General features: G+C 37.8%; 2 protein-coding genes across 2 annotated transcripts in view; both read left to right on the top strand.

Annotated features, from left to right (window-relative positions):
- The first annotated feature begins 550 nt into the window (after nt 1-550).
- Nucleotides 551-8,866, top strand: naglu (N-acetylglucosaminidase, alpha). The gene is made up of 7 exons (XM_081352259.1): nt 551-1,141; nt 3,096-3,243; nt 3,335-3,481; nt 4,210-4,295; nt 4,952-5,208; nt 6,085-6,812; nt 7,341-8,866. The coding sequence occupies exons 1-7, from the start codon at nt 729-731 to the stop codon at nt 7,818-7,820; spliced, it is 2,259 nt and encodes a 752-aa protein (XP_081208385.1). The 5' UTR covers nt 551-728; the 3' UTR covers nt 7,821-8,866.
- Nucleotides 8,867-9,370: 504 nt separating this feature from the next.
- Nucleotides 9,371-17,035, top strand: part of coasy (CoA synthase) — a 16,035-nt gene continuing 8,370 nt past the window's right edge. Inside the window, exons 1-6 of the mRNA XM_081352160.1 lie at nt 9,371-9,580; nt 10,203-10,917; nt 13,292-13,506; nt 14,291-14,422; nt 15,656-15,845; nt 16,460-16,524. Of these exons, the coding sequence (XP_081208286.1) occupies nt 10,239-10,917; nt 13,292-13,506; nt 14,291-14,422; nt 15,656-15,845; nt 16,460-16,524 (1,281 nt within the window). The 5' untranslated portion in view covers nt 9,371-9,580; nt 10,203-10,238. The remainder of the gene's footprint in view (nt 9,581-10,202; nt 10,918-13,291; nt 13,507-14,290; nt 14,423-15,655; nt 15,846-16,459; nt 16,525-17,035) is intronic.

Genomic DNA, 17,035 nt, shown 5'->3' with positions numbered 1-17,035 from the left:
GCCTTCCTCATTGCGGTATCTTCTTCACAAAAAAATGTAATAAAATAAAATAAATTGATACATGCGTTATGTTGCTTTACTGTAGTTGATTTATTTGTTTATTAAATAACAATGTAATTATTACTATAACCTACATAAGGAATATTATCGATCACCATGATTTTATTATCACAATTTAGTCTATTTAGCATTTATTTAAATATGTGCCAATTAGAGTTCCTTATCTACCTGGATATTTTCCTTATTTTCCTTGCCACGGTTGCCTTTGGCTTTATAACTATTTTCTGTAAAGTTTCTGTAAAATTTCATTTCTAAAAAATGTGCATTTCACCGCCCATTTGAACTGGAAAGTTTAATAATAATCATCCACTCTTTGACAATTTTCTATTCCCTCATCATTTTCTTCCTGATAAACAGCATCGTTATATATTTATGCTGTTAAACAGCCTCATAAAATCAGTTGTTTATGTCATTATAGGGATCACACACATTCAATGGAATGGAATCATGTGATGAACACAACAGAGTTTCCTCGTTTTCTTTCAATCCGGAATTCTCATTGGTTCAAGCTCCTCAGAGGCCATTGAGACAGTCTCGTGATTGGTCGTCTGCCTCCCCATTGACACACATTGCTTCCTGTTCACGCGAAGGAAATCAATAGTAGAAAAGTGTAAAGTTTTAAAACCTACATCTGTTGCACCGATGCAACGACCGTCACAGAACTCAAAATGAGACATTGTAACCGCAGCGCATTGCTCGCGCTTGTGTTTGTTACATTGTTGCAGTCGGTCTGCAGCGACTTTCAGACTCTCGCGCATCTGAGAGCGAAGGCGAGCGATAAAGCTCAGTCCAGAGCTGTGGTGGACCTGCTCAGGAGACTGCTGGGTAACAGATCTCGGGATTTCATCGTGTCAGTCAACAGGACTCTGTCTAATGAAACTTTAGACGTGTGTGAGCTGCGATCCGCGAAAAACAACAAGATCGTGGCAGTGGGCAGCACGGGGGTCGCGGTGGCCACCGGGATATACAACTATCTGAAATACTTCTGCAACTGTCATGTGTCCTGGTCTGGAGATCAGTTAAATCTCCCCCGACCCCTGCCTCCTCTCACCGGCGTCCTGCGCATCAAAACACCGCACAGGTATACGTGTTAAAAATCTCCATAGCTTGGAAAACAAGTGATTCGAGATTGAGACTATAAATCATTAGCAAAAAAGAAAGTTTCAGAATATATAAAACACATTCCACAGTGTATAAAATGTTATTTTTATGTATCATTATTATTATTTTGTCACTGACCCATACATGACATATGTAAAAAAAAGCAAAAATGAGATATTAGTGATATTTGCTCATTTTAATATTATTATATCGATTAAAGGGTGGTATAATGCCCTTTTCACAAGATGCAAAATAAATCTCTGATGTCCCCTGAGTGTGGATGTTAAGTTTTAGCTCAAAATACCCCACAGATATTTTAATATAGCATGTTAAAGTTGTCACTTTTTGAGGGTGAGCAAAAACTCACCGTTTTGTGTCAGTTCCTTTAAATGCAAATGAGCTGCTGCTCCCGGCACAGGGGGCGGAGCTTCAACAGCTCCTGTGTTCTTTTACCTCACACAGACATGCACTGAAAATTTCAAAAACGTTTAGCCTTTTATGTTCAAACCGGAGTCAGAAAGATGGAGAGACTCAAGAAGAAGTGACAACATGTAGACAACATTTCTGAATGGTTAGTTGATGAATGTATGTAGCTTATGTGTAGTTATCTTCTAGTCATTGATTAGCACATTATGTAATGATAATCTATAAATTGTTCCCAGGGGCAGGGTTTATGTAAATTTTAGGGTTAGTGATGTCACTAACCCAGGAGGAATGTCGTGTAGTCTCTTCCAGCTGTTTTTTGTAGTCCTAAAAAAGCAATTTCTTTAAAAGAATATATCTCCCTTTGCTTTGAACGTTGAGCATCGTAACTTTGCAGATGTTGTTTATGCTCTAACAGCAACATTACACACTAACTAAAGTTAGAAAAGTGAATTCATAATCAACCACCCCTTTATGCCAATGGGCATCCTATATTAAACATCAATCCCAATCCAAATTGACTTTCACGTCCACTTTTCTCCTCTTTTCTTGCAACCTTCCATACTTGGACTAAAACAAAAAATAGATATTAGTACATTTGCCAATTTTGATATTATCATATTGATTAACATATTCCTCTTTATGCCAGTTCAAAATAAACTGGTTGTATTTTCTCATCAATTTTGTGCAAAATATTTTCATTTTAAATATTGTGTAAAAAAAGCATTATCAGGTATTGAAAAATCCATATTGGTCAAGCACAATTGATATACTGTATATTTCTATAAAATAGTTGCAAAAGGACTGATATTTAATGTCTGTTGTAGCACAGATATTAAACAAAATATCAGTAACTATCACTAGTTTTCTCAATGTGATTAAGCTGGACTTAATGTTTATTGTAATGTAATATAGTTCAGATTTGTGCAACTAAACCATAATTTTATATACTAATGGACTAATGCACACGTTACTAGCTGTCTAGGCAAGATTGTTTGTGTCTTCTTTGTACATTTTGTATTTGCATGTTTCTGCAGGCATCTTGTCATTCAATGAGCAGTTGTTTTTGTTTCGTTCTTCTACATTTTCTCATGCATATCCAATCAGGACAGCCCCCAGTGTGTGTGTGTGTGTGTGTGTGTGTGTGTGTGTGTGTGTGTGTGTGTGTGTGTGTGTGTGTGTGTGTGTGTGTGAGATTTGCAGGCCAATGAAAAAAATGCAGCATTGTTGATTCTCTCCGCTATTGTTCACGTGCATGTTTTGTTGTAGCCGGACCTTTTTTGTTGTCTGATTGTGTGTTTGTCTTATTAGTTCTGCATGAGCTGGCCTGTACTATGTCACTCTCAGAGACGCCGGCGTACAGTGATTTCCACACAATGTGAATATGACGTTATGAATGAGGTCATGTTCCTTACAGCTCCAAAACAGTAAATAGTCACAAGTAGGAGATAACAATCATCAGCAAACCTATTTCAGCAAATTCATCTATTTTAGTGTTTGTGTAACTGAAGGTTCAGGTACTATCAGAACGTGTGTACCCAGAGTTACTCCTCTGTGTGGTGGGATTGGCCGAGGTGGCAAAGGGAGATTGATTGGATGGCACTGAATGGCATTAATCTTCCACTGGCATTCACTGGACAGGAGGTGCTATGGCAAGAGGTGAGAGTATTTGTGAATTCAGTTTTATAAATGTATTTTTTTCAGAGTATTGTGTTTTATATGCCTGTTTTCTTTTCCTGATGTGCTGTAGGTTTATCGGTCTCTCGGTCTGAACCAGACTGAGATGGATCGCTTCTTCACAGGTCCAGCTTTCCTAGCGTGGAACCGCATGGGAAACCTGTTTCAGTGGGGAGGACCACTTCCTCAGTCTTGGCATGTCAAACAGCTCTACCTGCAGGTACTGAGCAGATAAAAAATGTGGTATTATTTTTCAGGATTTGAAAAAAAAAAAAAAATCTATTTAGGAATAAGCTTGAACATAGCAATTGCAAGATATAAACTCGCAATTGTTACTTTTTTCCTTGCAATTCTGAATTTATAACGCGCAATTGCGACTTTATATCACGCAATTCTGACTTTATATCTTGCAGTTCTGAGAAATAAAGTCAGATTAGCAAGATGTAAACACAATTGTGAGATAAAAATAGCAATTATCTTTTAAAATGTTTTATTCTGTGGCGAAATCAAGCTTCCATACAAATGTATTGGAGTAAAGAGTGCATATACTTGTTCAAAAATGTAGTCAAGTAGAGAGTCAGAGTTGCTAATATCTTTGATATTCATTAAAACTACAAAGTAACCATAAAGATACTTAAGTATAGTAACTAATTACATTTACTCAAATATTTTACTCGACTGATATTAAGAGGCCAGATTAGACCAGAATCCAGAATATCATCTAGATGCAGTCATAGAGGCTTGTGGGTAGCAATCATACAAGCTTTATCAAGTTGCTAAAAACCTATCTTACTAAAAACATTACAAGCACCCACAACACTAGCATTATGATAACTTTTGCATAGGCAAGCACCACCAGAAAATGTAAAAATCTAGTTGCACATAGACTCATGCATTAAAATGTTGTTATTAAAAATCTTTTAAATATTGTACCTTTTATTCCTGCAGTTTAAAATCTTGGACCGTATGAGATCTTTTGGGATGATACCTGTATTGCCTGCTTTTTCAGGAATTGTACCTGAAGGTATTACCAGGTAATATTCCTCACATATGTCTTTCTCACATATTACAGGAGTGCAGATTTTAGATCTGTTTTTGGTTGTTGTTGAGTACATTTTTACAACTGTTAGATTTCCTAAATCTTGTGAAAGATATTTCTTTGGATAATGAAAATAAGTTACATTAAATAAATCATAGTATAAGAAGAAGGTTTTTTTTAAGGTATGATTGTTGAAGTATGAAAGTTGTTTTTACTAGGTGCCACTTAGGTCAATCGAGATTCACACAAGGTTATTAAGTGAAAGGCAAAGAGGCAGCATCATGCCTTCCTCGTCAAACTCCAATTACTGTTAAATATATTTGACTGGACTGCCCTGTTTTTAATATATATAGAAAACATTTTTATTCAGAGATATGTTTAACTGATTTATTTAAAAAGTTTCACCTCAATGTATTTTACAAGTTTTGTCTTGTATTAAATGTCTTATAGCTTTTTGCTAATTTTATGATTTTTGTTATTTACCATGAAAATAGCCTTGTCGCTGACATGGCGTAAAAAAAAAAATATACTGTATAATTATTTATTTGGATATGGTCAGTGCAATAAAAATGTCTAAAGAACATCTTCTGTTTACCAGATATGTGAAGATAGTGTGATAGTGAAATAATCACATTTAGCAATGTCCCCTAGGTTGTTTCCCCAAGCAAATGTGACCAAGCTGAGCCCCTGGAGCCATTTTAACTGTACCTACTCCTGCGCCTTCGTCCTGGACCCACGCGACCCGCTCTTCCAGCGGATAGGAGCGCTCTTTTTGACCCAGGTCATTAAGGAGTTTGGAACAGACCACATTTACAACACAGACACCTTTAATGAGATGGTCCCAGCCTCCTCAGACCCAACTTACCTGGCGTCTATAAGCCGTGCCGTTTTCAGCACAATGACTTCAGGTAACTATGCCATTGTTACCCCGTTTTGCACCAACAAGAGTTTGTATGGAAGTGGTATTGTCCTAGATCAGGGGTGTCCAAACTCAGTCCTGGAGGGCCACTGTCCTGCAGAGTTTAGCTCTAGCCTGCCTCAACACACCTACCTGGAAGTTTCTAGAATGCCTAGCAAGACCTTGATTATCTGGTTCAGGTGTGTTTAATTGGGGTTGGAGCTAAACTCTGCAGGACAGTGGCCCTCCAGGAGCAGGATTGGACATCCCTGTCCTAGATGTTGCTAATTTTTCTTTGGCACATCGGATTGCATTTGCTCAAGTTTTAAAACCCACAATTGACCTGTTTCTTTTCTGAGGCACAGTTGGAGTAGAATCGCTACTTTTCCAAAAAAGAATCGCTACTTTTTCAAAATGAATCACTACTTTTTCCAACGTGAATCGCTACTTTTCTAAATGAATCGCTAATTTTCCAAAAAAAGAATCGCTACTTTTTCCAACATGAATCGCTACTTTTTAAAATTGAATCGCTACTTTTTAAAAATGAATCGCTACTTTTTCCAACATGAATCGCTACTTTTCTAAAAAAAAAAAGAATCGCTACTTTTTAAAAACGAATCGCTACTTTTTCAGACATGAATCGCTACTTTTTCAGACATGAATCGCTACTTTTCAAAAAAAAGAAAAAAAAGAATCGCTACTTTTTCAAAATGAATCCCTACTTTTCCAAAAAAGAATCGCTACTTTTTCAAAATGAATTGCTACTTTTTCAAAATGAATCGCTACTTTTCCAAAAAAGAATCGCGAGGCATGGCGCCCTCACAACTGCTTACACAGATGCGTTGATTACTTATTCTCTCCTATTTACTCTCTCTTTTTCTGGCAGTGGACCCTCAAGCAATTTGGCTGATGCAGGGCTGGCTATTTATCAGTGACCCTTCGTTCTGGAAACCAGACCAGGTCAAGGCTTTGTTACACGGCGTCCCCCTGGGGCGCATGATTGTCCTGGATCTCTTTGCTGAATCCATGCCTGTCTACTCTTCCACAAACTCCTTCTACGGCCAGCCGTTTATCTGGTGCATGCTTCACAATTTTGGAGGGAATAGCGGTCTGTTTGGAACGGTGGAGAGCATTAACTCCGGCCCCTTCAATGCCATCCGCTTCCCGAATTCAACCCTAGTGGGTTTGGGTTTGACTCCTGAAGGCATCGAACAGAATCCAGTTGTTTACGAGCTCATGACTGAGCTGGCCTGGCGCAAAGAACCTGTCAACCTTTCCAAATGGGTATCGCTGTACGCCTTGCGGCGCTACGGTACCATGGATGAGAACCTGACAGTGGCCTGGCAACTCTTGTTTCATAGCGTTTACAACTGCACTCTTCCAAAATACAAGAACCACAACCGGAGTCCTTTGGTACATCGGCCGTCCCTGCACATGCAAACAGACATTTGGTATAAACCGGCTGACTTCTACAAGGCATGGAAGCTTCTGTTCGAGGCATCACCAGGGTTAGTCACTCTGGAAACCTTCCGGTATGATCTTGCGGACGTGACGCGACAAGCTCTTCAGCTTCTTACGACTGAATTCTACAAGGAAATACGGAATGCTTTCCAGGTAAACACAAACGTAATGGTTATGGTTGATACTGATGAAACAGCAAACCAGTCCTACTAGATTACAAGTTTAAAATTTAAAGGGATAGTTCCCCCAAAAATTCTGTCATTTATTACTCACCCTCATGTCGTTCCAAACCCGTAAGACTTTCGTTTATCTTCAGAACACAAATGAAGATCTTTTTGATGAAATCTGAGAGCTTTCTGTCCCTCCATTTACAGCTACGCAACTACCACTTTGACGCTTCAAAAAGTTCATAAAGAGATCTCAAAATAAATTCATATGAATCGAGCTGTTTAATCCAAGTATTCTAAAGAGACACAATCACTTTATATGATGAATAGATTTAATTTAGGCTTTTATTCACATATAATCATTGATCAGCGAACATAAACAGAAGCTCAACTGTACTTGCTTGACGCACGAGAATGAGCCTCATTGGTTCTTGCTGAAGGTTACATTGTGAAAGCCCCGTAGTGTGTACAAAATTACATCTTTGAAGTATTATTTTCTTTGTTCGATTCTCAGGCCCAAAAGCTTCCTGAGCTCCTGACCGCTGGTGGTGTGCTTGTCTACGATCTCTTACCTGAACTGGACCGCCTCCTTTCCAGCAACGAACACTTCCTTTTGGGGGTGTGGCTTGAGCAGGCTCAGTCTCAGGGTGTGGACGAGCACGAGGCGCAACTGTATGATATAAACGCACGAAATCAGATCACCCTATGGGGACCCGATGGGGAAATCCAGGACTACGCCAGCAAGGAGTGGGGTGGTCTAATGGAAGACTATTATTTACAGCGCTGGGGCTTGTTTGTTAATACACTAGTGGAGTGTCTGGACAGAGGAAGACCCTTTAAACAGGACGTGTTCAACCAGGCCGTGTTCCAGGTTGAGAAAGGGTTCGTCTACAACCAGAGGAAATATCCGTCCAAGCCTCTAGGCAACACATATGACATTGCACGACGGATCTTCCTCAAATACTACCCTTATGCGCTGAAAAGCCTCAAATGAAGAGAACTTGATGAGTTTGATCCACAGAAATCCACCATAAAACATTTAGGTATCAAACTGATATTAATAATCAGTTTTATTGATTTTTTAATTTTCTTTTAAAATGATGCCTAAACTATTATGAGAGACTAACATGACATTCTAAGAAGTTTTAGAAGTCTTGTAGAAACTCCTGATTGCTTTATATATCAGATACTGAGGTTTATTGCATTATGAATGTGTTTCTGCAAAAGCACGGTGCCTCTGAGAATGTCAGCAGCACAGCAACCATTTTAATTGTTGAATTTTTCAGGTCTGAAACAAGTGATGTCCAAGTATGCGTTCTAGTAAGCTCAATTTGCACAACCTTCTTAATGCAATGCAAGTACACTTTGCATTCTCAGTGAGCATTAGCAATGGCAAGAAGAAAAATTGCTGAAAATTTTGCTGAGAAAAGTATTTCTATCGCCCCTTGAGTACTGTTGTCAATATTCTTGCAATGAGTTGGCCAAGGATTTGTATCTGTATTTGCGTGTTTTTCTGGCCTTAATCTTAACACTGTGCTAGTACAGAAAAATGTTGTTTCAGGTTTCTGATGACATTTCAGGTTTTTTATGTATGTCAAATATACTGTATATACTTAATCTATTTTGCCACCCCTACAAATTTTGTGAAATGGGGAAAAAATATAATAGACAATACATGGTTATATGCATTGTTGTAAATTCGCTGCTTTGTAATATTAAAAGAAACTGGGTCATTCCTCCTGTCTCGATCTGCCAGACACAATACTGCTACAGAAGTTGGTTGACATTATAAAATGGATGCACAAATATCTGTGAAATGAGCCTGTGAAACATTGGAAGTTTATTACTATATTCAGATTGAGTTTAATTTTTTTAGGAGATTGTTGTGGACATTGTTTAGATTTTTTTCAGTCTACAATTGTATTATTTTTAGTTAGCCTGCACAGACAGATAGTCACTAAGACCTTGCACATTAGAAACTTCTGAATTGAAAAGGTATTTTTGTATTTTTGTCAAATAAAATCTGTACTTTTAATACTTTTTGGTGGTCTGTCATAAGTACAGTCAAATGCCTTCTAATGAAGTATTTATTATTATATTATTGTAATCATTTCTGTAGGACAAAATCACCATTTCTTAAGCCTAGTCCCAGAGTAAAATGGATGTTTGAGCTGTTTTAATTGAAAGCAACTTGTTATTTTTCTAAGGCACGTTTATAAAAGCTACTTAAAATGTCCTATTTGAACTAAGGCCTAATTCTGTCATAATCGAAGACCTGTCTGTGAAACCAGGCCATTGTGTTTCTAGCCCTGTTATGGTGAAGTGTGAAAATATTTCTACGAATTTCTGAATAATTATCCTCGCTAAAACTTGATCTGAAAAGTGGGATTATTTCATAAATAACATTTTATGCTGATAAAAAAATAATAATTTGTCTAAATAATTTGAAATGACAAGAAGAGATGTTCATATTTGGTGACAAATTAGTTCGTAAGCATTGAGGGAATTGAAAGCCTTTATAAACTACATTTCCCATGATTCATTAGGGCAGGAACTCTCTCTGGTAGCCAATCAGCAGTCAGTATTCCAGCACACATGGCCGTCTAGGTCAACTGGACATGAGTTCGCTCTCCTGAGCAAAACATTAGTGTTTTACATGGTCATAATGACGAAGGCTGATATTAGACAGTTGTCTTCTGCAATATTATTCCGCATTTAGCATTTCTCAACACCCTAATCGGCAGAATATACAAGGTAGGTTTTGCTGAAGTAGCCTGGTGTTACTGTGTGTTTTTCCGGATCAGCTGTGTTGTTTTTGCACTAACCTGGAATAATTAATCGATAGGAAATATAAGAGCTCAGCAATTTTTCAATGTCTGTTGCTTTAAATTAATAAACGATTCAGTAAATTAGTTATTGAAGGTATTTACGTATGTGTATGAAATTTCCACTATTCTGTTCTTTTCTTGTTTTAGTCTAAATATTAGTCATTTCTTTATTGAATTTTATCAAATGATCCAAGATCAAGAGCAATATTTCTATTATATTCTAATTATTATGGTAATATTTTAATCATGTTTGATTGAATTCATTTAAAATTGCACGATTCTATTTAATTTTTAATTTATATAGCTCCTTTTCAGAGAATAAATGTGCTTTACAATAGTAGTACAATACAAAGACAATGAACAGTTGTAGGCAAAAACAAAAGATGATAACATTTAATAGATAAAAACATAACTACATAATCATTTATTTGTGGTATTTATTAGTTGCAAAGTGAGTATGTAAGATAGTCATGTGTATCTATAGAACTGCAGAAAGCTGTTGTCCATGATCACTGTGAAATGTGTTATATCTGTATTATATCTTCCAGCATCTCAGACCAGAAAGTCACCATCAGCTGTCAATCATGTCCATGTTCAGCACCGGTATCCTGGTCCTTACGTCTCCGCTACACGTTCTTCCTCTCCGCATAGCGCCTGTGCTCACGTCTGCCGCCCAGGTGGTTGAGCGCACGCTTTACGTCCACCTCCACCCTGGCCTGAACCTGGGCACAGGTGGGCAGGTGCGGCCCGTCTACATCCCACCCTTAGGTGATCTTTGCACTCTCATCTCCCGCCTTTACAGCAACGCAGCTGACATTTGCGCACACCTTGACGTCAGGGTCCTTCTCACTAATGTCCGTGGCCAACCGGCACCACTGAGCGGAAACAACGGCCCGTTTCCCACCCCACAGACGCTGTCCCACTCGCCAGAGGTAGTGCTGACAGACTTCCCCATCCAGGATTCAGGCCAGTCCTCGCTGGTCACCCAGTGCTTGCAGAAGTACGCAGGTCACTGCTACGTCTGCACCTCGAGTCTCTCATCTGTGCTTCTGTACCCGCAACTAAAAGAGGTTAGCGGTGAGGAAGATGATGATAGAGGAGGAAGAGGTGCACAATTAAAACCCTTAGAGACGTTCAGTGATGTGGTTGTTGGCGGCACCTTTGACCGTCTTCATGGCGCCCACAAGACCCTGCTGAATATTTCCTGTCTGCTGGCCAACAGACGTTTCGTCATTGGTGTGTGTGACCAGGAACTACTAAAAAGTAAGTGGAGACCCTCTAGAAAGCTTTACAAGTTTGTTGGATGAATAACTAGTCTAATAAAATGTCTGTTGTGTTCTGTAGAGCTGCTCATACACTGTTATATATAAAGGTTCGGTTACACTTTATTTTAATGTGTCCTTGTTACACACGTTACATGTATTTACTATAGTAATAACTATAAATCAGGCATAATTACATGCAATTAACCCTCAACCAAATCCTGATCCTACCCAAACCCCATAGTAAGTACATGCAATTAATTATTATTACTCAGTACTTAAATCTATAATTACACTGTAACAGGGACACATTAAAATAAAGTGTAACCAAAGGTTCTGTATTGGCATAGGCTCTATGCACGATCGCTTCCGCGTTTTGTCTCAGCCCGCCCAGTTACATCCGGTCATTCCGGTGCTGCGTCAGAAGCCGTTTTTGCATTAGGTGGAGATAATGGCAAATTACACTCTCTGTTTACAAGAACTTCCAGCGGTTAACGTGAATGATGTAAACAATATTGTGAGGCAGTTAACTGTCACAAATATGAGTAAGAAAGAGAAGTTCTTTAAATTAAAAATTTCGAGCTACATCGACAACTTTGAGGGTGAGTATTCTCTCATATCACGCGAAATCCGACTAGCGAATCAGTTTCTAAAATCGTTGTCTCCGTTTCTGAGAAAATGAATTTTATTAAAGTGAATTGTCCTATAGAATGCGCTATGCGGAAGTAAAGACGCCGGTTGAGATCCTACCAGAAATATGTCAGCAGCGTTCGTGCATAGAGCCTATTGATGGTTCCATGAAGAACCTTTAACATCCATAGAACATCCATTGCACTAAATGTCTTTATAGTGGAAAAAGGTTCTTTAGATTATTAAAATGTTGTTCACATTTAGAATTTTTTCACTGAAAGATTCTTTGGGGAACCAAAGATGGTTCTTTAAGGCATTTCTGTGAAAAAAAAACTTTTTGGAACCTTTATTTTTTTAAGTCCCCATGAAATCAAAATTGAAGTGTTTGGCTTTTAGTATGAATATGTTAGCCTGACTGTTATACTGCTATAATCTAGTGTGCTTCAAGACAATGACTAAATTTAGATTTATAAGCATTCAAAACTTACAGTCTCTCTTCTGTCAATATGGATCAATGATTTTGATGACATCACTCTGCACTTCAGCTTCTCATCAGCTTTTCTGTCCAATCAAACGCTCTCTAGAATCTGAAGCTCCGCCCCCTACATTATAAATACCCGCTGAAGATGTGGCTGAAATCAGCCACTTGTCGCATTTACTATTTTCTACATGGTGAGTGGCACATAGTGCACTATATAGGGGATTGGGAACGATTCAGACAGTGTAAATATACTTTCTACTGGGGTGAATGAAGTCTGGTTTCACGTTAGTGTCACGCGAACGGCCCAGAGACACGACATCACAGAGCGGATCATATGATCAAGTCGGCGCAGCCAAAAAAAACAAGAAAATCATTTGAATTCTACTTAGAATGCTGTATATTAAAGCGAAATGGAAGAGATTAGGAGGATAAAAGGTTAGAGATTAGGAGGAAACTGCGGCTTTCCCGAGCTCAATGACAACAAAATGCTATTGGCTATTTTTAAAAAGGGGAGGAGCTGTTTGATATGCCCCGCCCTGTCTTCATGTTTCAGTGGAAATTACATCAACACATTGAACTTTACACAGTTTATTGAACTGAAATGAATCAACACTGAACTAACTGACTTTATCTGAATGACACTTTTGTCTTTTTAGAACTGCATTTGAATTTGTACTGAATTTGTACTTACTACTGAATTTGAATTTGTCTCATATTTGATGGTTTGCTTCACTGATTCTGTAATTTCCCTGTTTATGACTGTGAAGCTGCTTTGAAACTGAATCTGTATTGTGTACTTCTAAGCCAAGCCCAAAATGGCCAAACTCTAAGCTTTTAATTGTCTTAACCAAAAATTATTGGTCAGGAAATTAGCAAAATTTAAGCAAATTTGCACTAATTAAAAAGTCATTGCTCTCTCAGAATTTTTTTGGGCAGAATATGGCTAAAGGCTATTCTGTGTTTAGTTACTTTATCTACAGTATTTGTGCAATTCTTGCTTATTTCCTGACCTGTGATTTGTGATTAAAATGGTTTAAACCCTTAAAAGACCACTCAATATTTTGCCATTTTTGACTTGGCCCTTTTTTCTTTTAGCTCAGGAGTGTGTATAAATAAATGTGACTTGACTTGCCTAGTGTTGGAGACGTTTTACCACCATTGTTATCAACTGATAAACCACTTGGAACTGTGGCGAAACAGTTTGAACCACAAAAAACTGTCTAATCTTGTATATTTATTCTTATTTTCTGACTCTAATGTGTAGATAAGGTCTTGAAGGAGTTGATAGAGCCATACGATCGGCGCGTGCAGAAGCTCCACGACTTTTTGAACGACGTCAAACCATCGCTCAAGTATGAAATCGTTCCTCTCTCGGACCCCTTCGGCCCCTCTATAACCGACCCTGAGCTGCAGTGCATTGTGGTCAGTGAGGAGACGAGGAAAGGGGGTGAAGCTGTCAACAGGAAGCGCGTGGAAAATGTGAGAACGTTGGTTGTTTTCTGATGCCTATAAACAATCTTTTGTCGTTATACCAGAAAACCACAATCGTGGCTCAAATGTATTTGGACACTTAAAAATATATTAATTCCATTATGTTATTTAGATAATAAAACAAATATACGCTATGGTTCAAAAGTTTGGGGTTAGTTAGATTTTTTTTATGAAGGAAAATAATACAAATCAAAATTGACAGTAAACCTATTTATAATGTTATAAACGATTTCTATTTCCAATAAATGCTGTTCGTTTGCACTTTATTTATCACAGAATCTCAAAGAACTTCTTGAGCAGCAAATCATCATATATGATTTCTGAAGGATCATGTGACACTGAAGACTGGAGTAATGATGCTGAAAATTCAGCTTTAATCACAGGAATAAATTACATTTTAAAATAGAAATATAAATTCAAATAGAAAAGAGTTATTTCAAATCGTAACAATATTTCACAATTTTTATTGTATTTTTGTTCAAATAAATGCAGCCTTGTTGAGCAGAAGAGACTTCTTTCAAAAACTTTTTAAAAAAATCTTAAAGACCCCAAACTTTTGTACAATAGTGTTTTATATAATATTAGGAACTTAAGTTTATACATTATAATGCTTATAAATCAAAGTATTTTGCGCTCCTCAGTAAGTCATAAACTAGACGTTTGTGATCTTTGAACTTACTATGTTGACCACAGTGCATTTGGACTTTGCTGTTGTCTGCTTTTGGTCATTTATTTATTTACAGTGAGAGTTTACATGTTGGGTTCTGTGCAGGGATTGGCCGAACTGGTTCTGTACGAGATCCAGCTGTTGAAAGACGCCCATCATGCTGACATCGAGGAGGAGAAGATCAGCTCTTCCAGCCTGAGAACACGATTGCTGGGAACGCTGCTCAAACCTCCATCTGTATGAACACTCGGTCACTCGTTAACACTTCATTCATTCATATTCACCATTACTTAAAAAATTCCACAATCACATAATGTTCTTTATCTGTACATCCATCTATCATTCATTAGCCAATAACTGTCCTATTTATGCATCCTTTGTGTGTGTGTGCATGAGGAGTTAGAGAATAGTGTGTTCCTCATCAGGATGAATGGTTTCATAGGAGACCCATCAGGTGGTTTCGTGTATTATGGACATAAAGCTTGTTTAGCAGAAAGAGTGACAGACCTTATTCTGTCTCCTCTGTATCACTGGGTCTCCAGACATTAATTTAAAGAGTCATGGCAGTGTGACTGCTGCTGTAATTTAATGAAGGATATTCAGTCATGTGGATCTTGTTGATCATGTGATGACTGATTTGGCTCAGTTGCTACTGCTATTTCTTTTGCCTTCCCTTTTGAGATTATATATTTACTCATATACTCTAAAGTTCAAATGTTTCGGGTCAGAGAGATATTAAAATGTTTTCAAATGCTCACTGCATTTATTTGATCAGAAATACAGAAAACAGTAATATTATTACAATTTAGAATATTTTTAAATGTAATTTATTCCTGTGATCATAATCATTACTCCAGTCTTCAGTGTCACATGATCCTTCACAAATCATTCTAATATGATGATTTGCTGCTCAAGAAACATTTATTATCAGTGTTGAAAACAGTTGTGCTGCTTCATATTTTTGTGTACTGTTTTGTCAGGTTATTTTGTTAAATAGAAAGCTTAAAAGAACAGCTTTTATTTGAAATAGAAATCTTTTTCTATTATTATAAATGTCTTAACTCTCACTTTTGATCTATTAATGCATCCTTGCTGAATAAAAGTATACATTTCTTTAAAAAATTCCTAACCCCAAACTTTTCAGCGATAGTGTTCATGAATATGAGCAATTATTAATGTAACCTTTTTAAAGATCAAATTAAATATTTGAAAAACTAAATGGGTTCCTTTTAGATAACTAAAGTGTTATTAGTTTAGTATTTAACTTTCTGTCATGTAACATTTTAAAATATTATAAAAAATGGTAATTTGATCAAATGTAATGTGATATATTTTAGCATTTAACTTAGCATTAACATTTTTAATTCTTGGTCTAGTTTCAAAAAAGATTCAATGAATTGTTTATTACTTTGATTTTATCCACATAGTTCTTGTGGATCTTGGTTTGATTTCCTGTTCTTGTGTTTGCAGCCGCAGCCGGATCTGTCTCCGGACCCGTATGTGATTGGTCTGACGGGCGGCAGCGGGTCGGGCAAGAGCTCAATAGCACACAGACTGGAGGGTCTCGGTGCCGCGCGGATCGACTGCGATCAGCTCGGTCATGAGGTGTACCTGCCGGGAACATCTGCGTATCAGAAGGTCATCCAGGAGTTCGGTCAAGGTAGGGAGAGGAGACGTCGAATTACCTAAAAGAAATGAGTTCACTTCACTTATATATTACTGAATGTTCATTATACTTGTAGGAAAAAAAGGTAACGTGAACTCATAAGCTGAATGAGTTGCAGTAGATTTCAAGTTCCCAGCATGCTTTGCGTCAGACTGTATAAGGAGAATAACACTGTAAAAAAAGATATATAATGAGTAAGTCATAGATTTAACTTGGCAATTAAAAAAAAATAGTTGAAATTACTTGTATAGCCAATTTTATATTTAAAATATAAGGCAGCAACTGAACTTTAATTGGGGACATTTTGTGCCGTGAAATGTTTGAAAACGAACAAATGTTTGAGTTAATAGTATGCTTATGCAATCAAATTGTATGAGTTTGATCAGTGTTTCAATTAAATTGCAATTAATATGTAATACAAAATCAAAATGTAAAGTTCTACTCGTTTAACTTGAAAGAATTTGATATAGTAAAAAAATGACTAATGCCAACATATTGGGGTTTATAGTGTGATGAATCTCAGTTTGTACTGGCCTTCTGCAGATTTTCCCCCACAGAAAACTTGAAAAATGTCTGTTAATCGATGTTTTGTTTCTCTTTGCCATCAGATATTGTTAATGAGGATAAGACCATTAACAGACGAGTACTGGGGGGAAAGGTATTTGGTAACCAGGTAAGTTAACTGCTGATTAATATAACTGAATTCAAAACACGTAGTTCTCTTACGAGAGTTCTCTCGTACTGCGTTTGAATAAACGCTGCGGAAAAGTCTCTTTTCACGAAATACTGAAGCAAAATTATCCTTAATTTTCATATTTGTAAAACGCATTGCAGCAGTGCACAGCCATGGCGAGACGGCTCGCTCACTCATTGGCTGTTCTGCGGCAACTGCATGAGCCTATCGAGCGAGGGCTGATGCAACATCAGACCAATGAGAGCGCTTCGCGCGCTCCTCGTCACATCCCGCCGAAACGGGTGTGGCCATCCCCTATAAAAGGAGCTCGAGTAGGCTGATTCAACTGATTTTCATCTCTTCAGCGAAGCTCACGCATCGCTGGATCACGAAGAAGCAAGCGTCGTCGAGGCAAGCTTTTCAGCGGGACGAGCCCTTGAAGCCGCTGGCCTTCGCCGCCTCTACTGCCGTACCTGCTGCGCTTTCCGGCGCTTCATATCCTTTTACCTGC

The sequence above is a fragment of the Scardinius erythrophthalmus genome, assembly GCF_964197995.2.
Source record: "Scardinius erythrophthalmus genome assembly, chromosome: 22".
Lineage (NCBI taxonomy): Eukaryota > Metazoa > Chordata > Actinopteri > Cypriniformes > Leuciscidae > Scardinius > Scardinius erythrophthalmus.
The sequence above is the reverse complement of the archived record's forward strand: the minus strand, read 5'-3'. Positions and strand labels throughout refer to the sequence as shown.